The sequence below is a fragment of the Hyperolius riggenbachi genome, chromosome 11, assembly GCF_040937935.1.
Source record: "Hyperolius riggenbachi isolate aHypRig1 chromosome 11, aHypRig1.pri, whole genome shotgun sequence".
Lineage (NCBI taxonomy): Eukaryota > Metazoa > Chordata > Amphibia > Anura > Hyperoliidae > Hyperolius > Hyperolius riggenbachi.
This window is the reverse complement of record NC_090656.1, coordinates 20,360,155-20,385,764: the sequence shown is the minus strand read 5'-3', so window position 1 is coordinate 20,385,764 and position 25,610 is coordinate 20,360,155. Positions and strand designations below refer to the sequence as shown.

Here is a 25,610-nt window from a genome sequence, read left to right as displayed (position 1 = left end):
GAGCATTCTAACAGTAGTACTCTTCAAGCCTGTATGGGCGCACAGCAGCGCTACTGTGTTTAGGTGAAAAAATTAACCACTTAACGACCGCCTAATGCCGATAGGCGGCGGCAGGTCGTAAGTGGTTTTACATGGAAACAGCCGGTCTTTCCATGTCAGTTCACGGAGGGAGTCCGATCGCGGCTCGCAGGCGAAATGTAAACACGCGGGGAAGAAATCCCCGGTGTTTACAATATCCAGCGCTGCTGAACAGCAGCGCCGTAAAGGAGATCGGCGATCCCCGGCCTCTGATTGGCCGGGGATCGCCGGCATCTGATAGGCTGAAGCCTATCAGAGGTGGCGCAGGACGGACCGCCCAGAGAGAGGAGAGGAGGGAGGGAAAGAAAGAGAGGGAGCCTGGGAATCGCTGCGGAGGGGGGCTTTGAGGAGGCCCCCCACTAAACACATACAGCCGGCGACGATCAGACATCCCCCCCAGCAGGACATCCCCCTAGTGGGGAAAAAAGGGGGGAAGTCTGATCGCCCTGTGTGCCTGCTGATCTGTGCTGTGGGCTGGAGAGCCCACGCAGCACAGATTTCTGAAATATAACCCGGTCCTTTTCCTAAAGGTAATACTTGGAATTTACGATAATGTACCGTACATGATTGCTTTGAGTATTTTCCTTGTTCCATTTTGGATTTAGTTGGACGGTAAGCCACAAGTCCAGACTTGTAAGAAAATAATATACTGTGTACATAGTTTTTTTGTGAATAGCTTATGGTATACATGCAGATAATATACCATGATAGAATATACAAATACTGTACAATGTAATGATGCTGCAAGCAGTATGGAGTAACAGTGCTGCCAGTCAATTTCGTGTTATATTGTAAGTAGCACAAGAATTATTTAAACTGACAACATTTCTAATAGATAAACAACAATTTCCTGTTTGTCTTGCTATAAGATTGATAGCGGCGTAAGGAAATTTTAACAAAATGTGCAAATTGTGTCCGCACCAGGACAAACCGATCCTCTGGTCACCCACAGCAAGTCAGTTTAGGTTTAGGGCGTCTGGCCTGTGAATGGCCACTGCGCCTGCGTAGCTCTAGCCGTGCGCATCTTCAATCACGCTCCTGTCACTCTGCGCAGAACGCTCCCAGCGCCAGGGGCGTGATCGAGGGCGGCACAGGTGCAGTGACTATCGACTGGCCAGTCACCCAAAAACTGACTCACAGCAGGGAACCGGAGGATCGGTTTGTCCCGACGCGGGCACAGGAGGGCAGCTGCAGGGGGCTAGTAGAAGACCAAGGTAAGTGAAACTCTTTTTTTTTTTTGGTGGGATCGGTTTAGGTTCACTTTAAGAATTAAAGGATCTTGTAGAATTTATAATACATGTCTGTGTACACATACATCATACATATTTGAGGAACATATGTCCCAGAATAAAATACACTATACATTACTCTTTCCCTATGTCACTTACAGTATCTAATATTTATTGAACAGGTTTTCGACTAGTCCAACTCCTTATGGAGGATTCTCAAAAATTATTTTGTTTTTAAAAGCACACACCTGATGGCAGTGGCACAGCCACCCTGCCAGAATCGTGTTCAGCAAGTAGGCACATGGTCCTTTCCAGGGAGTACTTTCAAAAATAATACAGGAAACTTAGAGAACCCTCCATTAAGAGATGGACTCGTCCACTAGAGATGGACCTCCAGTGACATCCCTACATCATCTCTAGTCGCATCACCTGGACCCTCGTACACACCTCCAGTAGCAGAATATTCACTGCAATTGTTCTGTAATATCTGGAAACGTTTTTCTTTGTTCTTAGTTAAGATTTCTATATATTGACCTGTTTTCTTGTCCCTCTGCAGCGAATGTCCCTCATTGTCGTGTTCCTCTCCACGTTCCTCTTCAGCCTCACCTGGCAATTCAACCAGTTTGTGTTACTTCTCCAAGGATTGGTGCTGTTCACACTGGACTGCTTGGACTTGGTTTCGAGCCACAAGGTGGGTCAGTGTGCGGATTCATGTCATATGGGTAGCGGATAGCACTCTGGTCTCCAGTTCAAATCCTAGCCAGGGCACTATCAGCAAGGTGTTTATATGTTCTCCCTGTGTCTGTGCGAGTTTCCTCTGGGCATTCTAGTTTCCTCCCACATCACTAGACATCCAGATGAGGCGATTGGCTTCCCCATAAATTTGCCCTAGATTACGAATGACAAATTGCTATGGTAGGGATTAGGTTGTGAGCCTCCCTGAGGGGCAGTGAGTGACAAGACTATATACTCTGTATAGTGCTTTAGAAGATGTTAACACTATATAAATAATAATAATATGGGCACACAAGACTTACAGTCCTGTTAAGGTGGCCATACACTGGTCGATTTGCCATCAGATCGACCAACAGATAGATCCCTCTCTGATCGAATCTGATCAGAGAGGGATCGTATGGCTGCCTTTACTGCAAACAGATTGTGAATCGATTTCAGCATGAAACCGATCACATTCTGTGAAGCTGCCGCCGCCCCCCGCCAGCTATACATTACCTGATCCGGCCGGCGCAAGTCCCCTGGTCTCCGCTGTCTACTTCTCCGCTGGGTTCCGGACCGGCTGGCTTCACGTCCGGGGAAGTTTAAACAGTAGAGAGCGCTCTACTGTTTAAACTTCTTGCTGGGACAGGAAGTTCAGTGAAGCCTGCCGGACTCGGAGCCCAGCGGAGAAAAAGACAGCGGAGACCGGGGGAGTCGCGCCGGCCGGAACAGGTAATGTATTGCCTCGGTCGTCGGGCATTCGAGCGCCGCTATCGGCGCACTCCCGACCCGCCGGCTATTGAGCAAAATCTTCCGCATGGAAGGATCAACGGGAATCGACGGGAACGATTGATTGACATAAATCGATCGTTCTGTCAGCATTTGCGCAATGATTTCACAGCAGATTCGATCACAGTGATCGAATCTGCTGTATATCGGTGGGAAAATCGTTAGGCGTATGGGCCCCTTAAGGAAATTGTGGGAGCCACTTAAAGCAAACCTAAACTAAGGGCTGGTGCACACCGAGCGGCTTTTTCAGCGTTTCTGCAGCCGCTTGCGGCTGCGGATTCGCTTGGTCAATGTATCTCAATGGGGTGGTTCACACCAGAGCAGGAGGCGTTTTGCAGAAACGCATACTCCCAGGGTGAGGCATTTTTTGGATTGCGGGTGCTTTTCTGCCTCAATGTTAAGTATAGGAAAAACGCAAACCGCTCTGAAAAACGGCACTTCAGAGCGGTTTTGCCGGCGTTTTTGTTACAGAAGCTGTTCAGTAACAGCTTTACTGTAACAATATATGAAATCTACTATACTGAAAACCGCAGCAGCAATCCGCAAAACGCCATAGAAAAATAAAAAAAAGCGTTTCAAAATCTGCTAGTATTTTGCGGATCTGCTAGCGGTTTTTGGTGTGCACCAGGCCTTAAAGGAAATTATTTGTATGTGTAGCAGCAGTGGTATATAAACTTCTCTCGTTCCTTACATTGTTCTTTTCAATTTAAAGGGGCACAATGGCGAAAAATTGTAAAAAATATAAAATATGTGCAAACATACTCAAAAAAAGTACATTTTTTTTTCCAGAGTAAAATGAGCCATAAATTACTTTTCTCCCATGTTTCTGTCACGTACAGTAGGTAGTAGAAATCTGACAGAAGCGACAGGTTTTGGACTGGTCCATCTCTTTATAGGAGATTCTCAGGGATTTATTTATTTTCAAAAGCACTTAGTGAATGGCAGTTGCTCTGTCCAACTGCCAAAAAACTGTGTAGCAAGCAGGGAAGCTGGCCAGCATCATTGTTTAAATGCTTTTTAGGGAATATCTTTATAAAGAATAAAAGCCTTGCTGAGAATCCCCTATGAAGAGATGGACTAGTCCAAAACCTGTCGCTTCTGTCAGATTTCTACTACCTACTGTAAGCGACAGCAACATTGCAGAAAAGTATAACACAGAAAACCGAGAGCCCAATATAGTGTAGTATGTATTGGAAGAGTAGGAGAAATATGAAACGTAAGTATTTATACTTACAAACCTGGTTTACCTCAAAGGCAACCACTGTTAAGGCAGGTGGGGAGTTTAGGCCTGTCCCCACTCAGGACTAAGAAGTCGCTCTCTGTGTATAGAAGAAAGAAGTGGGTGTGACACCCCTCCACCATGGGTGGACTTGTATTCTTGAAGAGATGTACAGAGGCGCCAAAAGGATAACATTTGCTAAAATTGTTAAAAATGATTGGGAGGCGGTGGAGGCCCAGCTCACCCAACACAGACGCAATGCTGTCGATTAAAGTAAACCAATTTTATTTGCATACTCGCAAACTTGGCCCTCCAGCTGTTGAGGAACTACAAGTCCCACAATGCATTGCAGGGGTCTGACAGCCACAGTCGTGACTCATAAAGGCAAATGCAATGTGGGATTGGTAGCTCCATATCAGCTGGAGGGCCAAATTTGCCCATGCCTGGTCTAAATGGAAGCATTTGGCTTTTTTTTTGCCATAAAAGTAAAGAAAATGACCACATAATAATAATTACAGTATTTGTATAGCTCTTTTTCTTCTGTTGGACTCGAAGCGCTTGGAGGCAGCCACTAGAGGACACTCAGTAGGCAGTAGCAGGGCTGTGGAGTCGGAGTCGGAGCAATTTTGGGTGCCTGGAGGCGGAGTCGGGAAAAAATGCTCCGACTCCTAATGAATTTGTAACTGTAATTAAAATGGAAAATATGATAAAATGTTCTATTTCTCACATAATGGTCATTAAAAATAATGTATTTATACAGTATATATACAGTAATAGCTGTGCTCAGTCTACAAAAATGAAATAAACCAATCAAAATTAGTTACTTGTGCTGCTTCAGTAAAGCAGTCCCCGTATTTTTAAAGTCAGATATACATATCTGATTGTGACTGTATATATGATGTGTACACAGGAATCTCTTATATATACTAAATAACATCTATGCTGTAAGTATAAAGCCTGATGTGTAGCTGTGTCACTAATAGAGATGGTCAATGAGATGGAAATAATTCTGCATTGATGCTGATTTATGCAAATTTATGCACTCTCTTTGCTCATGAAATCAAATCATTTGATATGATGTTAAAATTTGGTTTGGTGACTACAAATTAAAGGGTAACAGACGGATGAAAAGTAAAGTTTTATACATATCTGGGGCTTCCTCCAGCCCCCTTCAGGCCAATCAGTCCCTCGCTGTTCTCCACCACCCGGATCTTCTGCTATGAGTCCTGGTAATTCAGCCAGTCAGCGCTGTCCGGCCGCATGCCGCTCCCACAGCCAGGAACATTCTGCACCTGCGCAATAGTGCTGCACAGGTGTAGTATGCTCCTGGCGGCGGAGTGTGTGCATGCGCACTACGCCCGACTGGCTCAAGTACCTGGACTCATAGCAGAAGATCCAGGTGGTGGAGGAGGACAACGAGGGACTGATTATCCTGAAGGCGGCTGGAGGAAGCCCCAGGTATGTATAAAACTTTAATTTCATCTGTCTCAGGTTTACTTTGTTACCCAGTAGTACTATACTCTACATATGCACTCCCCACAGAGCTGCAGGGAATCCACTGAGAATGCTGTGCACATTGAACACAGAGGTGTTGTCTGTCACCCATAAACCTGGTTCAGATTGTGCATGAAGAATGTGTAATAGAGGAAGAATCTCCTCATTCCCCTGCAGAATACCTGCACATCATTCTTACATGTACCCACACTTACATTGCCTAAGGCAATGTAGATGTTCTTTGTTCCAGTTTGTACCTTTTACAAGTACTCTTACCAAGGACTAGTTTTAGTCTAAAGGGAATAAATATAGTAGTCTACATATTCTTCTCACTTCAGTTGTCTTGTAAAATTCCTAAGCGTTGGCAGTTAAGAGTCGAATTTCACGTTACATACTTTTATTTGGACCGACTCCACAGCCCTGGGCAGTAGCAGTGTTAGGGAGTCTCGCCCAAGAACTCCTTACTGCATAGATGCTTGCTTACTGAACAGGAAGAGCCAGGATTTGATCCCAAGTCTCTTGTGTCAGAGGCAGAGCCCTTATCCAGCCCCGTAAATGCTGGCAAAAAATGAGAATCTGATGCTGTAGCCCCCTCCAGTCACCATTGGGGCACCCAGGATGACCTCATTGCAGGAACCTCCAAATCATTTACTCTGACGGGGTAATTGTGAGGGGTGTGAGTACTTTCTCTTTGTTAGACAGGAGGAGAGAAACAATATTGTTGTTTACACTAGTATAAAATGTGTAATGCTGAGAGGGCTATGGATGTTTCCTTTTAAACAATACCAGTTGCTTGGCAGTCCTGCTGAACTCTTTGGCTGCAGCTGTTTCTGAATCACACACCTGAAACAAGCATACATCTAATCCAGTCTGACTTCAGTCAGAGCACCTGATCTGCATGCTTGTTCAGGGGCTGTGGCTAAAAGTATTAGAGGCACAGGATCAGCAGGAGAGTCAGGCAACTGGTATTATTTTAAAAGGAGAAATTCATATCCTTCTCAGTTTAGGTTCCCTTTAAAGAGAAACCGTAACCAAGGATTTAACTTTTCACTGGAGTTTACCCTACCTGAAGCTCGGATGCAAAATCACACATTTACCTAAGAAATGGGAAACGACTGGATCCTAATGAAGCTTCCCTCGTTGTCCTCTGGTTCCCCGTTGCTGAGCAGCGGACACTCTAAAGATTATGGACAATACCTTGTAGGTAATTCTCCTCAAGCTGGAGTGCATACTTCTGTGCAGGCACTGCTGTGCTCACAAGGTGGCGCTCCAATCAGCTGGAGGGTCACCAAGGGGCAATAGAGGACCAGAGGACAGTGAAGGAAGCCTCATTAGGATCCAGATCCTTCCCTCTCTTGTTCTCCTTAAAGAGGAACTGTTGCGAAAATCTTAAAATTTAAAACACATACAAATAAGAAGTACATTTCTCCCAGAGTAAAATGAGCCATAATTTTCTTTTCTCCTTTGTTGCTGTCACTTACAGTAGGTAGTAGAAATCTGACATTACCGACAGGTTTTGGGCTAGTCCATCTCTCCATAGGGGATTCTCAGCATGGCCTTTATTCTTTATAAAGACATTCCCTGGAAAAGATTTATACAATGATGCTGGCCAGCCTCCCTGCTCGCTGCACACTATTTTGGCAGTTAGATGGAGAACTGCCATTCACTAAGTGCACTTAAAAATAAAGAAAACCCTCCTATGAGAAGATGAACTAGTCCAAATCTGTAGCTAATGACAGATTTCTACTGCCTACTGTAAGTGACAGGAACATAGGAGAAAAGTAATTTATGGCTCATTTTATTCTGGGAGAAATGTACTTCCTATTTGTATGTGTTTTAAATTTTAAGATTTTCGCAACAGTTCCTCTTTAAAGCGGAACTCCATTGAAAATAACCGAATGAACAAAAGTGCTTAATTTTTGCAATAATTGTGCATGAATGATTTAGTCAGTGTAAAATCTTTCTTCTCCATGATTTACATTGTGACATTTATCATATGGTGACATTTTTACTGCTGGCAGGCGATGCCAGTGGAAGGAGATGATGCATTTTTGGCAGTTGGAAACAGCTGTTATTTCCCACAATGCAACAAGGTTCACAGACCGGAAACTGTCAGGACCATGGTCCTGACATCACACTGTGGGAGGGTTTTCACTACAGTATCAGCAATTCAGAGCCCCCTGATAATCCGCTTGAGAAAAGAAAAAGATTTTTCATGGGAAAGGGGGTATGGATATTGGGATGAAGTTCAATTCTTGGTCACGGTTTCTCTTTAAATGGACTCAGAGCTCAAGGACCTAAAAAAGATTTTTACATACCTGAGGCTTCCTCCAGCCCCATAAGCTCCGATTGCTCCCACGCTGCTGTCCTCAGTCTTCTGCAGCGCCGGTACCGGGACCCCGCACTTATGTCAGTCGCAGCCAGTCTACGCAGGAGAAGTGCGCACTTTGTGTATCTCTCCAGCAGCTGCTGAAGAGATATGCAGAGCGAGCACTTCTCTTACGCTAGGCTGGCTCCAACTGACGGAAGTGCGGGTACCGGCGCTGCAGAAGACTGAGGACGGTGGCGTGGGAGCGATCGGAGCTTATGGGGCTGGAGGAAGCCACAGGTATGTATAAATCTTTTTAGGTCCCTGAGCTCTGGTACACTTTAAGGGAGGTTTGGGAGTGCCAGAACCCCTTTTCATTGTGCTGGACATTTCTGTCACTCGCAGGAAAGGGAGTAAAGTGTTTTAGAGTGGATAGGGCCACCATTTGTGCTTTTCATCGATTGCTATAAAATCTGTAATGCTTATGAAGTGATGTCCTGCTGTCTGTAGGTGAGGACCCTCTATGCGCTTCAAGGCGGCAGTCTTCTCTTGGTGTGTCTCCTACAGTTCATCAACACCATGATCCTGGGCTCGCTACTCCTCAGCTTCATCCTGGCAGCCGTCATTACTGGGAGCTTGCAGGTAAATCCTCATCTCTTCTCAGCTCAGCTGTGTGGGATCGTAAGAACATGTTACATCTAAAGAAAAACAATCGGGACTAGCGAGAGGTTTATGGAGACTATGGTGACATTAGTAGCTAGGTTTCATTTCACTAGACCAGCTTCATAAAAACCACAGACAATTGTATTCATTATAAAAAGAAACACGGAATACAGTACAAATGCTGGGAATACACGAGTCGTTTTTGAGGCAGATAGATGGTTCGATAGATCATTTCCGACATGTCCGATCTCCCATTTATTCGTTTTGTCATTGGGGTCGAGTCCGGAGTCTGGGGGAATGGGAGCGGAGTCCGGAGTGTGGGGGAATGGGAGCGGAGTCCGGAGTGTGGGGGAATGGGAGCAGAGTCCGGAGCGTGGGGGAATGGGAGCAGGGTCCCGCGTGTGGGGGAATGGGAGCAGGGTCCCGCGTGTGGGGGAATGGGAGCAGGGTCCCGGGTGTGGGGGAATGGGAGCAGGGTCCCGGGTGTGGGGGAATGGGAGCAGGGTCCCGCGTGTGGGGGAATGGGAGCAGGGTCCCGCGTGTGGGGGAATGGGAGCAGGGTCCCGCGTGTGGGGGAATGGGAGCAGGGTCCCGCGTGTGGGGGAATGGGAGCAGAGTCCCGAGTTTAACTCCCGGTGAATAAATATATACTCACATTCTCAGTCTGTTGTTTTACTTACCGTATTTCATTATGATTTTTCATTTTTTTTCTTTCTTAAAGAAGAATCTTAAAACCGGCTCTGTTGTCAGAAGACTCTGGAACCTCTGCCTTCATGTAGTGATAGTTCTGTGTCTCACCGCAGTCTTCAATAAGGGCGTCAAGGTAAGTGACTACAAATGTGAATTATATCACAAATAAACCTCTCATTTCTTTGGATGCTTTTTCTGCGGCCCCACCCAGTGGGGCGTGTACAAAAGCGAACGTTACATTACTGTAACAGTAAAGCCTGGTACGCAGTCTTGGTCCTTCCTGTTCAGTAAGCCTGTACCTATTCAGTAAGGAAACCTTGGGCAACACTCCCTAACACTGCTACTGCCTACTGGGCATGCCCTAGTGCCTGCAGCTCTGGTGTTCTGAGTCCGCTAGGAGAAAAGCGCAATAGAATAGTTTTGTGTCTTGAAAATAGGGAATGGCACGTGTTGTGCGATAAAAAGCAGCAGTATCTGTTTTTTTTTCCGCCCCACTGCAGAAAACCGCACAATTCTCCCAGTGCATTGGGAAGCATTATGTGCGTTTTCACAGGCGTTTGCCAACGATGACAATAGCCTAACAGTTTATGCTGTACAAGGGGTTGGGGTTTAAAGGATACCCGAAGTGACATGATGAGATAGACATGTGTATGTACAGTGCCAAGCACACTAATAACTATGCTATCTTCCTTTTTTTCTTTCTCTGCCTGAAAGTGTTAAATATCAGGTACGTAAGTGGCTGACTCATTCCTGACCTTCACTGATAAGAAATTGCAGCTATAAAACACTTTCCTAGCAGAAAATGGCTTCTAAGACCAGGAAAGAGATAAAACGGGTCAATAGTTCATACATTTTAGCTCTGACATACGTCAATGAATGTGTCGGAGCAAAAACAATAAAACAGTTAAAACTTAAGACGTAGATTTAAACCTAAAATAAAACTGGGATATCTTAAAAAGTCATTTTTAGGAGAAGGAAGATAGATACAATTGTTTATTTCATTCGTTTATTTTCGCCTCTGGCGTCCTTTAACCACTTCAGGATTCGGCGTACGCTTAACTACGCCCCTGAATCCTGAAGTGGATTGCATGGAAACGGCCGCTCGTATGAGCGGCCTTTCCATGTCAGTTCACGGAGGGTGTCTCCGTGAACACCCTGCGAGCCGCCGATCGTGGCTCGCAGGGTAAATGTAAACACACGGGGAAGATCTTCCCCGGTGTTTACATGTATACGGCGCTGCTGCGCAGCAGCGCCGTGGCGGAGATCGGCGATCCCCGGCCTCTGATTGGCCGGGGACCGCTGGCACCTGATAGGCTGAAGCCTATCCCATCAGGCGCAGGACGGAATTCCGTCCTGCGCCGCTCACAGGGGGAGGTAGAGGGAGGGAAGGGGAAGGCGGCCAGGAAGCGCTGCGGAGGGGGGCTTTGAAGAGAGCCCCCCCGCAAGCAGCCGGCGGCGATCAGACCCCCCCAGCAGGACATCCCCCTAGTGGGGAAAAAAGGGGGGGAAGTCTGATCGGCCTGGCTGCTAGCTGATCGGTGCTGCGGGCTGGAGAGCCCACGCAGCACCGATCAGCAAAACCACCCGGTATCCGGAAGTGGTTAAGGGGTAAAATCAATAATGCTAGTGTATGACGGGATCAGCATAGGGGTTTCCGGAATGCAAGAGAGAGTGGAGTTGTTACAGCGCCATTGGAGCTCACTGTAGCTCTCCCCTCGGACAATGCAATCCTGTAACCTCTGGAGAAGAAAAACCACCTCCATAGAGAGAGTGTGGGGGAGGAGATGTCGTGCTGCACCAGGGAAGTTCGGCGGGGGGGGGGATTGGGAGTTGTTTAAGCATTAGGCCGGTTTCACACTAGCAGCTAGCATTTGAGTTGCACGTCAATTGGACGATCGCATCGCAACGCTAAAAAGAGGCTGTGTATTTACCTGCGCTAATGCGCGGTAATGAGCCCTTATGTAATTCCTGGCAGCGATTTACATCTTAAAGGGAAGATGAGAAGCGCCTCAGGTTCCGTACTTACCTGGGGCTTCCTTAACCTCCCTGGCGGTTCATTTCTGTCTGGATTTATGGATCTAAAAGCGGTACATTTTTTTTACAAGAATTTTAGGCCTCCAATTCTTAAGGGTAACCTTACCGGTCGAGGGGAAAAAAAGTTTGCCGGGAGCCGACTGTTAGCTCCCATTTACACTTCAGTTGGTATGTGTTAGTGTTCTGATGATCCGTTTGTGAAAAGGAAAAGATTTCTCATGGGAAAGGGGGATCACCTACTGATTGGGATGAAGTTCAATTCTTGGTTACAGTTTCTCTTTAAGACTTAAAGGGAACCTTAACTATCGAGGAAAAAAATTTCACTTACCTGGGGCGTCCCCAAGGCCCCTGCAGCCGTCCTGTGCCCTTGCAGCATTTCGAGTGTCCGGTTCCCGACGCGGGTTAGTTTCATTTTCAGCCGACTAAGGGCCCTTTTACACTTATTCAGTTGCTCTCCATTATAACTGAAAGAAAACTGACTTTCAAAGTAATGCCCATGTTTCCTTATGGCACCTTTCACACAACGCGTTTTAACCAAAATCTTTTTCACAATGCACTGCTATGGAAAAACTTGCACTAACGCACAGTTAGTGCATGTTTTTTTGAAAAAAAATTAAAAAAATAAAAATTATATAAATAGTTACCTTAAGGACTGAACTTTGTTAATATGTACGTCAGTCGGGTATACTACTATAACTTTTTAATCATGGGCTTGTAATCGGGGATGGACGCAAAACTGAAAAATTGCACCTTTATTTCTAAATAAAATATTGGTGCCATACATTGTACTAGGGAAAAATTTTAAATGTTGCAATAACCGGGACAAATGGGCAAATAAAATGTCAGTTTTAAGTCTGTTAGCATGTATTATTTTAAAACTATACAAACTGAGAAATAATGAATTTTTTAAATTTTTTGTTCTTATTTTCCTGATAAAACATTTTTAGAATAAAATAATTCTTAGCAAAAAGTACCCCCCAAATAAAGCCTAATTGGTGGCGAAAAAAAACATGATATAGATTGTTTCGTTATGATATGTAGCAATAAAGTTATAGGCAAATGAATGGAAGGAGCACTGACAGGTGAAAATTGCTCTGGTTTTTTAAGGGGAAAAAGCCTTAGAGGAGAAGTGGTTAAAGTTAATGGGAACGCATAATTAAATAAAAAAAAGTCAGATACTCACCTAAGGAGAGGGAAGGCTCGGGTCCTAATGAGCCTCCCCTCTCCTCTCCCGGTGCCCTCCGTGCTGCACTGGTTCGCCCGGTTAAATCCCCCGCCGCAGGTACTTTGGAAGCCTTCGGGAGCTGAGTCCTTCTGAAGACAGGCGGCTCCATACTGCGCACATGCGAGTGCGTCATGGAGGGCGCTCGCACGTGCGCAGTGTAGAGCGGACCATCTTCGGGAGCACTCGGGCTCCCGAAGCATTTCCGAAGCCTCCCTTCGGCGGGGAAACAGCGGTATTTGACCGAAAAGGTTGAATACCACTACAGGGGAGCCAGCGCAACAGCGGGGACCGGGTGAGGAGAGGGAATGCTTAATGGGACCCAGAGCCTCCATCTCCTTATGTGAGTATCTGATTTTTTTATGTATATATCTGTTCCCATTCACTTTAAACCTAGGATAAATATCTCAAATTAACATTCTGTCTCTCTATCTTGTGTAACCAAATTGTCTGTTCAGGCTGAAAACATATTACTTCTGCTATAAAGTGTATTCGAATGTCTATAAATCATACCTAAATTATAATAATAATTCTCATTAATTCACTTCTATTAAATCATAATAATCATACATTTGGATCTGCATCAATCTAACTATAAAATGAACATATATGAAAACAAATTCCCAACATATATGCCTTTATGCACGCCATTACAATATATATACACACACACATATATATATATATATATATATATATATATATATATATATATATATATTGTGTGCAATTGCACACAGGCTAGTGCAATATCATAATTATAATTTCATATGAGACATAACATTAATTAACATTTAAAGGTACTCCAAGCAGTGATTAAAAACAAAATCTGAACTTACCTGGGGCTTTCTCCAGCCCACCGTAGGTCGGGAGGTCCCTCAGCATCCTTCTGGCTCCTCTCCCAGTCCCTCCGCAGAAATGGCACCCAGCGACACCGGGGCCGAGTGTCTGGCTCCCTCTTCCTGAAAGATGACGTTACGTCGTCACCACACCGGCCGACTAAATCATTTATACATAATTATTGTAAAAATGAAGCACTTTTTATTACATTATTTTCACTGGAGTTCCTCTTTAACTCACCAAAATATATCAGAATAAAGGCCTGGTAGACATTCTGCATATAAATAAAAGACTGGAGCACAAAATTGTTAAAATTAAATTTATCAATAAACTGAAAAAATTGCGAAACTGCACAAATAAGGCAGCAGATTATTAAACAGTATGCACATGTATACCTAATACACCTCGCGTGTGGTATATTTTGAAACAGGGAATGGCAAAGAGGTAAACATCACAATGGGTGCAGTAGAAGCGTGATTCCTTTTTGACTTTATTCCCTTTGCTATCAGTCTTAAGGCTCATATACACATCAGACTATAGTCTTTGGAAAATGAAAGACCACAGACCAATCTTACCACCCTTCATGTAGTATGAGAGCCATACTCTACACAGTCTATTCTATGGAGCTGAACTCCACATCAGAAAAAAATCTTTGCAAGATGCTGCACACACAGATGCTGTACAGACACAAAAGATCAGTATCTGCAAAAGATCTGTTCCTGCCAAAAATCCATTCCTGCAAATTGCAATGATAGTCTATGAGATCTGCAGATCATCATACACACATGATTTAACTGACATTCATCTGCAGATCAAGCAATCATCTGCAGATCTGAAAATCCATCCTGGTGGATCTGATCTGCAGGATCTGATCTGATGAATGTCAGTTAAATCATGTGTGTATGATGATCTGCAGATCTCATAGACTATCATTGCAATTTGCAGAAATGGATTTTTGGCAGGAACAGATCTTTTGCAGATACTGATCTTTTGCAGATACTGATCTTTTGTGTCTGTACAGCATCTGTGTGTGCAACATCTTGCAAAGATTTTTTTCTGATGTGGAGTTCAGCTCCATAGAAAAGACTGTGTAGAGTATGGCTCTCATACTACATGAAGGGTGGTAAGATTGGTCTGTGATCTTTCATTTTCAAAAGACTATGGTCTGATGTGTGTATGGGGCCTTAGGCGGCAGGCAGAAAGTAGTCAAAATCTAGGCAGGGGTCAGTGCAGGCAGAAAGTAGTCAAAATATAGGCAGAGGTCGGTGCAGTCGGCAGGCCGAGAGTAGTCAAACCCCAGGCAGAGGTCGGTGCAGGCAGAGAGTAGTCAAAATCCAGGCAGAGGTCGGTGCAGGCGGCAGGCAGAGAGTAGTCAAAATCCAGGCAGAGGTCAGTGCAGGCGGCCGACAGAGAGTAGGCAAAATCCAGGCAGAGGTCGGTGCAGGCGGCAGGCAGAGAGTAGGCATAATCCAAGCAGATGTCGATACAGGTGGCAGGCAGAGAGTAGGCAAAATCCATGTGCTCTATTGTTTGTTGTTAATTGTTATTTTTGTTATTCTTCAGTCAGATAAATATGTTGTGCATATCTTTATGACTTGCCCTTTGCAAGGGTTTTTCTCAAAAGCATGACTGTATGTTTTGAAAATTACTTTTTCAATAAAGAAATCGTTTGAAACTAAAATCCAGACAGAGGTCGGTGCAGGCGGCAGGCAGAGAGCAGTCAAAATCAAGGCAGATGTCGGTAGTACTCCGCAAGCGCAGAATGCTCCCAGCTGCGGGAGCAAGATGAGGGGAGTGCCACTAGACGCATGCGTGATGAAGCGCAATGCGGCCAGGATTTTAGGTTTAATTCCGGGGGACCGGAGCCACCCAGGGAGACGACAAATGGCGAGTGGCCTTAAAGCGGATCCGAGATAAAAAAAACTAACTATAACAAGTAACTTGTCTATATATCTAAAGTTTAGATAGCTTACACAGCAAATCTAGCTGCAAACAGCTTTAACAGTTTATGATTATTTATTCCTGTGATACAATGAGGGCAGCCATGTTCTGTTTGCCACAGGCTGAGGCCTGGAGATGCTATCAGCTTGCCTGTGTGTAAATTCACCCCCCTCTCCTCCTCCCTACTCCCCTCTGCCTCTGAAATATCTGGCTAGTAACCTCCTATTCCTCCTGCCCAGACTGAGCTCCCATAAGCCCTTGCTACAGTGCCAAGGCACTGGAAAAGCTGTGGGCGAGGCTTGTTTAGTTTACAGGGAATTAGAGTGTTAAAATGAAAAAAAAAAGGTTTTTGGCTTGAGGCATGCCCTATAAACTATATGAAAGGAACACAATTATGCAATGAGTAAAAGTTTATCTCGGATCCACTTTAAGGAAGCCCCAGGTGAGTATGAAACCTGAGCCGCACGTCACCACGGATGTTGATCCATGACGCATCGATGCTTTCCCGCTAGGTACGATGCTTCCAGGTCATTGCACTGCATCAAGTGCGAAATGTTCCATAGACTTTCTTTGCTTTACCGTTACCCTGTGGTAAAAACAGGTAGCACAGTGCAATGAAAATGCACTAGTGTTAAAGGGGCCTCGGGGTTACCTAACAAATTGTGGAATTGGGGCTAAAATGTTATTGCTTTTTCTTTTTTGGGAAGCAGAACTTTTGTAACGGTTTATTCTTTCATTTCCTGTTTATTCTTGACAGATGGATTTGAATCTTCAATCAGATGAGCACATATTTAAATTCATACAAGCAAAGCTGGGCTATAAGACCAGGTAAGGGCTGTGCAGAGTGTGTTACTGCTCCTGTTGTCTGAATTCCAGTTCAGGAGAAAGAACAGCACATCAACGTGCAAGTCATTGCATCCTTGTGGAAACATTATAGCTGAGTCTGTCTTCTCTGATGTCTGTTCAAGCCCAAGCTTGCCCCCTTCTGACTCAGCTATAATGATTCCTGAGCAAAGCCAGACTGAATGCTCGGTCGTGGATTTTATCAGGGCTGATAACAAACAGGCGGAGCAGTGAAGGATGAAGCAGAGAGCAGGGTAGGCGTTTTCTCTAATGTTCCCACTGATATATATGGTAAAATACATGAGGGTGCTTCGTCTCTGGTTCACTTTAAACAATGCACATAGCCTGGCTGTCCTGCTGATCCACTGCCTAGTACTTTTAACCATAGACCCTGAACAAGCATGCAGATCAGATGTTTCTGCTTGAAGTCTGCCTGGATTAGCCATATGCTCCTTCCGGGTGTGTGATTCACACAGTACCAGGGCCGGTTCTAGACCTTTTTGCAGCTGGAGGAAAACTTTTCAGGATATCCCCAATACCCACAACCCCCCTCCCATCCCCCTCCCCCACAAACACACATCCCACACCCCAAAATTCGAAATATCGCACAGCACCCAAAAAATGTTTACCCTCACTATAGGTAGGTAGCCATTACCCTCTGTATAGGGTAACCAGGTATAGTTGTCCCATTATAGGTAGCTAGTATAGTTGCATCCAGTATAGTTGCCCCCTGTATAGGTAGTATAATTCTCCCAGTATAGGTAGCTAGTATAGTTGCCCCACCTTATTGGTAGTATAGTTGCCAAATTATAGGTAGTATAATTGCCCCCCGATATAGATAGCTAGTATAGTTGCCCCAGTTCAGGTAGTCTAGTTGCCCCCATATAGGTAGTATAATTACCCCACTAAAGGTAACCTGGAGGGGGTAGAAGACAGGAAGGGGGTCAGCGGGCACAGAGGTGGGAAGGGGGGTCGGACCTCCCCTCCCTCATTTGGGTCCTGCTGTCCGCTATCCCCCTCCAGCTATGAGCGCAGTGAGTGTGTCAGCAGCAGACAGGTAAGTAATTACTCACCTCTTACTTCCGCGTTCCAAGCGATGCGTACCACAGCCTGTCTCCTCCTCAGTGCCGCCCACTGTACTTGCACAAGTACAGCTGGAAAGGGGTAGGGACGGGGGACTGCTGCCCCCCCCTTCCTTCCTGGCTGCTATCCCCTCCAGCTCACTTCACGGCAGGCCCCCCCACGGCCAGGCGGGCGTTTGTAAACTGGGTGGCAGCAGGCTTCCTGGTCCTGCCTGGCGCCGCCCCCAAACTTCCACCGCCTGAGGAAGACGCCTCACTTGGCGTCATAGGTGGGACGGCCCGGCACAGTACTGCATCCAAAGAGATCCGTGGGACTGCCAGGCAACTGGTATTGTTGAAAAGGACTTTTTTTTTTTTTTTACTTTTAAAATTAGCACTTTACCTGTATATTCCTGTTGTGGGCTTGTAAGTGATGGACACAAAACTGAAAAAATGTACCTTTATTTCCAAATAAAATATCGGCGCCATACATTGTGATAGGGACATGACATAAACGGTATAATAACCGGGGCAAATAAAATACATGGATTTTAATTACGGTAGCAAGTATCATTTTAAAACTATAATGGCCGAAAACGGAAAAATAATGAATTTTTTCCATTTTCTTCAAAATCTTCCTGTTAAAATTAATTTATGATAAAATAATTTTTAGCAAAATGTACCACCCATAGAAAGCCTAAATGGTGGCGGAAAAAACAATTTATAGATCATTTGATTGTGATAAAGTTATTGGCGCATGTATGGGAGGTGAAAGTTGCTCGGATGCATAAGGTGAAACAACACAGAAGGCTGAAGTGGTTAAAGAGGAACCATCGCGAAAATCTTAAAATTTTAAACACATACAAATAAGAAGTAAATTTCTCCCAGAGTAAAATGAGCCATAAATTACTTCTCTCCTATGTTGCTGTCACTTACAGTAGGCAGTAGAAATCTGACATTACCGACAGATTTTGGGCTAGTCCGTCTCTCTATAGGGGATTCTCAGCATGGCCTTTATTCTTTATGAAGACATTCCCTGAAAATGATTAATACAAAGATACTGACCAGCTTCCCTGCTTGCTGCACATTTTTTTGGCAGTTGGACGGAGCAACTGCCATTTACTAAGTGCTTGTAAAAATAAAGAAAACCCTTAGACACCCCCCCCCCCCCATGAGAAGATGGGGTTAGCCCGAAACCTGTCGGTAATGTCAGATTTCTGCTACCTACTGTAAGTGACAGCAATATAGAAGAAAAGTAATGTATGGCCTCATTTCACTCTAGGAGAAATGTATTATATCTTATTTGTATATGTTTTGTGGCTGGATAGTGGCTGGATAGTGTAATGGTTAAGGGCTCTGCCTCTGACACAGGAGACCTGGGTTCGAATCTCGGCTCTGCCTGTTCAGTAAGCCAGCACCTATTCAGTAGGAGACCTTGGGCAAGACTCCCTAACACTGCTGCTGCCTATAGAGCGCGTCCTAGTGGCTGCAGCTCTGGCGCTTTGAGTCCGCCAGGAGAAAAGCGCGATATAAATGTTCTGTGTTTGTTTGTTGTTTGTTTGTTTGTTTGTTTACATTTTAAGATTTTCGCGACCGTTCCTCTTTAAGGACTTCTGAAGTCCAGCGGTCTAGTATAATAGAATATCTCCTCTTCCTCTCCGCAGAGATTTCGATGCCAGCCTGTACCTGTGTGAGGAGCCGTTCCAGGTGATGCGACTCGATACGTTTGGCAGATTTGCGGACACGTTGCTGCTCTACCCTTATGTATTCACATTGTCCATCCTGCTGATCGCCGCGGCCGTCACTGCTCTCCGCAGACTAAGGTCAGCCCTTTATATATCAGTAACTTCAGAGGCAGACAAAGCCAACAGTGGGCCCCTGTGCAGGATAAATGAAGGGTCTGCATGTGAGTGGCCATGGTCATAACAGATCATGGCTGCTTCCAGATAATGTTGATAACATAAAAGTTCATGAACTAGGTCACATGCTGCTGTCAGTGATTTAAGTGCTTGCAGACCGCATTGGTTAAAATCTAATTCCTGCAGGTGGCTGTGCGGCTCTGACAGGACGTAGATTTCAACTTCTTTGCCGCGCACCCCCGACGCTACTGAGGATTGCGCCGCTCTGCACCCGCCGCTGGCCCCTCTCTCTGCCGTCTCTAAAGGCGGCAGAGCTGTGTGAGCCGGTCAGGAGCTGATTTAAAGAGAATCTGTATTGTTAAAATCGCACAAAAGTAAACATACCAGTGCGTTAGGGGACATCTCCTATTACCCTCTGTCACAATTTCGCCGCATTAAAAGTGGTTAAAAACAGTTTTAAAAAGTTTGTTTATAAACAAACAAAATGGCCACCAAAACAGGAAGTAGGTTGATGTACAGTATGTCCACACATAGAAAATACATCCATACACAAGCAGGCTGTATACAGCCTTCCTTTTGAATCTCAAGAGATCATTGTGTGTTTCTTTCCCCCTGCAGTTCTCATGCACTGAAGTTTCAGGCTGCTCGTTTCTTCCTGCAAACAGCTTTGCCCTTGTCTGTTATTCCTCAGTATGTGAAAGCCCAGACAGCTCAGAGGACGATTTATCCAGCTTGTAAAAGATAAGAGAGAAGCTGCCCTAATCTAAATAATACACAGGCAGTGTGCATAGAGGGGCCTGGAAGGGGGAGTTCATAGCAGAACCACAACACTGAAGAACTTGGCAGCCTTCCAGACACAGGCCGACAAGTCTGACAGGGGAAAGATACATTGATTTATTACAGAGACTGTGATAGTAGAAAGTGCTGCAGTAAGCTAGAACACATTAGAATAGCTTTTGGAACTTGTAGGATGATAAAAAACAGGATGCAATTTTTGTTACGGAGTCTCTTTAATTCCTAAAATCTCCCAGGACTTGATGCCCAATGGCGTTACACAGTCCTGGGAGAGCCACCTTGCGGCCACCTATCGACGTTAGGTGGTCGTAAGGTGGTTAACCACTGGAGGACCGCAGTGTTAACCCCCCTAAAGACCAGGCCATTTTAGTTAAATAGGCCACTGCAGCTTTAAGGCCAAGCTGCAGGGCCATAAAACTCAGCACACAAGTGACCCCCACGCCCCCCTTTTCTCCCCACCAACAGAGCTCTCTGTTGGTGGGGTCTGATCGCTCCCCCAATGTTTGTTTGTTTGTTTGTTTTATAAATATTTATTATATTATTTTAAAATAAAATGTTGGGGTTTTTTTAAAAAATATTTTTAGTACCCTCCCCTGAGCAGCCTATCAGCGCGATCGGCTGTGTTAGGCTTCAGCCTATCACAGCGGATCGCTTCCGTGTCCCAGGGGGACAACTGTGTCACACGGCTGTCCCCATTACAGCGCTGCTGCAGATCGCAGCGATGTACTACCCTAATAGAAGGCGGTTTCACCGTCAACAGTCTCCCGAGCGGCAATCGCCGCACGGAGACTGAAGGTGGAGCTGAGCTCCGCTCCGAGATCACGCCAATCGCCGTGGAGTGGTCCTGGGGCTGCCGCTGGAGCAGTCGGCAAGTAGTTAAAGAGCAAACTCTTTTAATATAAAAGTATTACAACCCACCAATTTCTTTTTCTTCTGAATCGCTCCTGGAGCCCTTTGTGTGGTGTGTTGTACCCATCTGCTCCTTAACCCTCCTGGCGGTTTGGCAAAATCCGCCAGGGGGCAGCAAATACGTTTTTTTTTTTTTTTTTTTTTTTTTTTCATGTAGCGAGACGAGGTCTCGCTACATGATAGCCGCTGCTCAGCGGCATCCCCCCAGCCCCTCCGATCGCCGCCGGCGATCGGAGATCAGGAGATCCCGTTCAAAGAACGGGATCTCCTGGAGGGCTTCCCCCGTCGCCATGGCGACGGGGCGGGATGACGTCACCGACGTCATCGACGTCGTGACGTCAAAGGGGACTCCGATCCACCCCACGGCACTGCCTGGCACTGATTGGCCAGGCAGCGCACGGGGTCTGGGGGGGGGGGGGGCGGCTGCGGCGACGCGTATAGCGGCGGATCGGCGGGTAGCGGCGGCGATCGGGCACTGCACGCAGCTAGCAAAGTGCTAGCTGCGTGCAGCAAAAAAAAAATTATGCAAATCGGCCCAGCGGGGCCTGAGCGGTGCCTCCCGGCGGCATAGCCCGTGCTCAGCACGGGCTTACCGCCAGGGAGGTTAAAGGGACACTTAAGTAAAAAAAAATGAGTTTTACTCACCTGGGGCTTCCAATAGCCCCCTGCAGCTGTCCGGTGCCCTCGCCGTCTCCCTCCGATCCTCCTGACCCCGCCGGCAGCCACTTCCTGTTTCGGTGACAGGAGCTGACAGGCTGGGGACGCGAGTGATTCTTCGCGTTCCTGGCCATAATAGCGCCATCTATGCTGCTATAGCATATACCATATAGCAGCATAGAGGGTGCTAATGTGTCTGGGAACGCGAAGAATCACTCGCCAGGAGGATCGGAGGGAGACAGCGAGGGCACCGGACAGCTGCAGGGGGCTATTGGAAGCCCTAGGTGAGTAAAACTCATTTTTTTTGTTTGACTTAAGTGTCCCTTTAACCACTGCGGTACGACTGGTAGAGATGCCCGTTCGGATTCTGCGGAATTAAAATTTCCACATTTCCAAACGGAAATCGTATTTCCGCGGAAATGCCACAATTACCGCAACTCTGTAGTTTTAGCCCAGTCACAACTCAGAAGTATTTGGTCAATCAGAGAATGCAGAAATGTACCACAGAAAAGACTCCTTGGAAATCCATGTAATGGGCATTGGCTAATACTTTTCTTTGCACAGTCACCTCTCCCTGTCACCTGATGGCTTTAACTGTCTCACAAAGGCGGTTCCTCATTAGTGGTTTGTACTGAGGACCCCATTAGTGTATCTTGGAAGATTTCCTGTAATCAGTAAACAGGAAGTGCCTATAAATCTTATTCACGGTTGACTTTCGCACAGGACCTTGACTATTATTAATCCGGACTTGTGGTGTGCTCAGTCTGGCATCCTATTTGAAGGTGTACTTTAGTGTATAAGCCCTGCAGTGTGTGAGATGTACTCTGGTTTTGCAGCACTCCTCCAGGAAACAAGCAGAAGAATCAGACTGAGAACAGGCCCTGCTTTGTGCGAGCGGACGTGGCGTACAACCTGGTGCATAACGTGGTGTTCGGCTGCCTGGCAGTCAGCACAATGCGGTAAGTTTGTGTCCCGGGGAGGTATCTGTCATGGCCGCCCTCTGGCTACAAGTCACATGACACTGGTGATGACGGAATGTCCTCTCATTGCAGAATGAAATACCTCTGGACTCCCCACATGTGCGTCTTGGCTTCCTTCGGATTGGCCAGCTCGAATATTTGGGGAACTCTGCTAAGGCTGATTCGTCTCTACACACCTCAGAGGGTTAGTGTGACTTTCTCAAAATGTGCAATGTGTTGTTTTGATAAGTGAATGGGATTTTTTTAAACATAGCAGCAAGTGGCCAACGATTGCTTCCTGTTTTGTCCCAGTAAGTATCAGGAAGTAGAGTCGGCATGACAGTCAGTAAATAAGTATTTTTCATGGGCTAAAAGTATTTTAAAGAAGAACTGTAGTGAAAATAACATAATTATTTTTTATTTATTATTCATTTATTGTATTTATAAAGCGCCAACATATTACGCAGCGCTGGACATTAGTTTAGGTTACAGACAATATTTAGGGGTGACATACAGCAATATGACAATACAAGAATACAAGAAAACCAGATCACACAGCACAGTATGAGTACAAGGTAATGCTTAGTCAGTCACTGGAGGGGAGCATGGAGATTAGGCAAGTGGAGTTCACTCAGATGCATAGCATGGGTTCACAGTAATGGAGGTGTGTGATCAGGTAGGACACAGAAGGAGGAGGACCCTGCCCAAAGGCTTACAATCTAGAGGGAGAGGTAGGGACACGAACGGTAGGGGACCAGAGTTCAGCTGCGGGTTTAGAGCACTTGTGAGGGGTGGTAGGCAAGAGTGAAAAGGTGAGTTTTGACGGCTTTCTTGAAGATGTTGAAGGAGGGGGTTCCCCTAATGGGTGCAGGTTCGGAGTTCCATAATGAATACAATTGCTTATTTTTTTACAATATTCATTTATAGATCAATTTGTCAGTGTTTGCCCATTGTAAAATCTTTCCTTTCCCTGATTTACCGGTATTTCCTGAAATGTATCACATCTTTAGGGCCTTTTTCCACTAGCCTGCGATTTGCGATTTGCTTCTGATCGCAAATCGCAAGGTACATTAAACTAATGGAAACTGCAGCAGCAATTTCCATTAGTGCGATCCGATTGCGATGCGATTTTGGTCAAAGCGCAATCGTTGTCCTGCCGCGTTTTGTATGCGATTGAGCTGAACTATAATGAGTATAGTAGCTCAATCGCATGGTGGAAATTGAAACGCGATTGGAATCGCGATCGCATTTCATAGTGGAAAAGAGCCCTTAGTTCTGCCAGGTGATCTGTACAGAATGTTCGTTACTGAGAGTTCTATACACAGAGGGAGATGCTGCTTGCTTGGCAGTTGGAAAAAGCTTTTATTTCCCACAATGCAATGAGGTTCACAGACAGCAAACTGTCAGGACCGAGGTCATGACATCACACTGTGGGAGGGGTTTCACCACAATACCAGCCGTACAGAGCCCCCTGATGCTCTCTATTCGAGAAAATGTAAAGATTTCTTGTGGGAAAGGAGGATATAGGCTCCTAATTGTGTATTATGGTAAGGGTTAGAACCTCTGCATATGGTTTGGGTTTTTATTCCAGTCTTGGTCCCAGGGGTGGAGGTGGGAGAAGTAGGGGGATGATTCAGGAGAACATAGGCGCCAAAAGGATAAAATGTATATAAAAAGTTTAAAACACGGACGTGGTCGTGGTGGATTCTTGACCACTCCAAAGGACACAACCGTAGACACGTATTAAACGTATAGCACAGAAATGTTTAATTCATACACTCCACAAATATTGCAACGCATTTCACGGGCGTGACCCCGCTTCCTCTGGCAGTTAAAGCGGAAGTATACAGCGATTGTTGTCCGGGTCTGTACCAAGCGCCTCTCTGTTTTGTGCTATACGTTTAATACGGGTCTGCGGTTGTGTCAGATGTTTTAAACTTTTTAAATCATTTTATCCTTTTGGCGCCTCTGTTTTCCTGCATCATATACCAGTCCACCCTTGATGGAAGGGCGGAAAGTTCTACCTTTCTTCCTAGCGACTTCTTAATCCTGAGTGGGGACAGGTTTATTCTCCCCACCTGCTGTTACAGTGGTTGCCTACTAGGTAACCCTGGCTTGTGAGTATATCATACTTACCTTAATGATCTTCCTCCCCTAACCTAGTACATACTACACCATATTGGGCTCTCGATGTCCCTGTCTTTTTCTCTTAAAAAACAGGGAGAGGCTTTCATCTTTTGATGTACACACAGCAATAGTGAGATGTGTGTACTGAGTTTAGATGTACTAAACGCCACCGCTGAGTAACACTTCAGATTAGGCTGCGTCATTCATCAGGCAGTGATGAGTTCTGCCCACTAGATGGCAGTATAGCACTATTTTCTTATGCATTGCAAGAAAAGGACATTTTAATATGAAGTCACTACTATTAATCCTCCTGAAAGCCGAAAGATAAGCTTGTTTATAAATGCATTTATTTAATCAGTAGCGAGTTTTCTGAGCTACACTGCGGCTCTTCAAGTGTAACACCAGTGTAGTGTGGTGAGGCACTGCTAACACTAATGGCTTAAAGGGACACTTAAGGCTACAAAAAAAATAGAGTTTTACTCACATCAGCTACTTCTGTTTTCGGCGACAGGTCTGGGAACGCGAGTGATTCTTTGCGTTCCTGCCCGCAATAGCAGTATAGAGGGCGCTATTGCGCTATTGTGGCCAGGAACACGAAGCATCACTCGCGTTCCCAGACCTGTCGCCAAAAAACGGAAGTAGCTGCCGGCGGGGACAGGAGGATCCGAGCGAGACTGCGTGGGCACCGGACAGCTGCAGGGGGCTGCTGGAAGCCCCAGGTGAGTAAAACTCATTTTTTTGTAGCCTTAGTGACCCTTTAAAGGACAACTATCAATAAGCAAGTGTTACAAAATTACAATGTACATATTCGTCTACCACTTTTTCCACTACACGCGGCTTCTGGATGCAGAACTGACTCCAATGAATGCCTATGGGCCTTTTTACGTTAAAGGGATACTGTAGGGGGGTCAGTGGAAAATGAGTTGAACTTACCCGGGGCTTCTAACGGTCCCCCGCAGACATCCTGTGCCCGCGCAGCCACTCACCAATGCTCCGGCCCTGCCTCCGGTTCACTTCTGGAATTTCAGACTTTAAAGTCTGAAAACCACTGCGCCTGCGTTGCCGTGTCCTCGATCCCGCTGATGTCATCAAGAGCGCACAGCGCAGGCCCAGTATGGTCTGTGTCTGCGCAGTACACTCCTGGTGACATCAGCGGGAGCGAGGACACGGGCGTACAGG

The 25,610-nt window shown here is 45.7% G+C and overlaps 1 protein-coding gene across 2 annotated transcripts in view; it reads left to right on the top strand.

Annotated features, from left to right (window-relative positions):
• Window positions 1-25,610, top strand: part of DPY19L3 (dpy-19 like C-mannosyltransferase 3) — a 115,664-nt gene that overhangs the window by 28,075 nt on the left and 61,979 nt on the right. The window contains exons 8-14 of one of the 2 annotated variants that reach the window (XM_068261281.1): window positions 1,864-1,998; window positions 8,342-8,473; window positions 9,219-9,317; window positions 15,979-16,049; window positions 18,790-18,948; window positions 22,182-22,304; window positions 22,398-22,509. In XM_068261281.1, coding sequence (XP_068117382.1) covers window positions 1,864-1,998; window positions 8,342-8,473; window positions 9,219-9,317; window positions 15,979-16,049; window positions 18,790-18,948; window positions 22,182-22,304; window positions 22,398-22,509 — 831 coding nt within the window. Of the gene's footprint in view, window positions 1-1,863; window positions 1,999-8,341; window positions 8,474-9,215; window positions 9,318-15,978; window positions 16,050-18,789; window positions 18,949-22,181; window positions 22,305-22,397; window positions 22,510-25,610 lie in introns of both variants that reach the window. The other variant, XM_068261280.1, reaches the window with a different exon arrangement.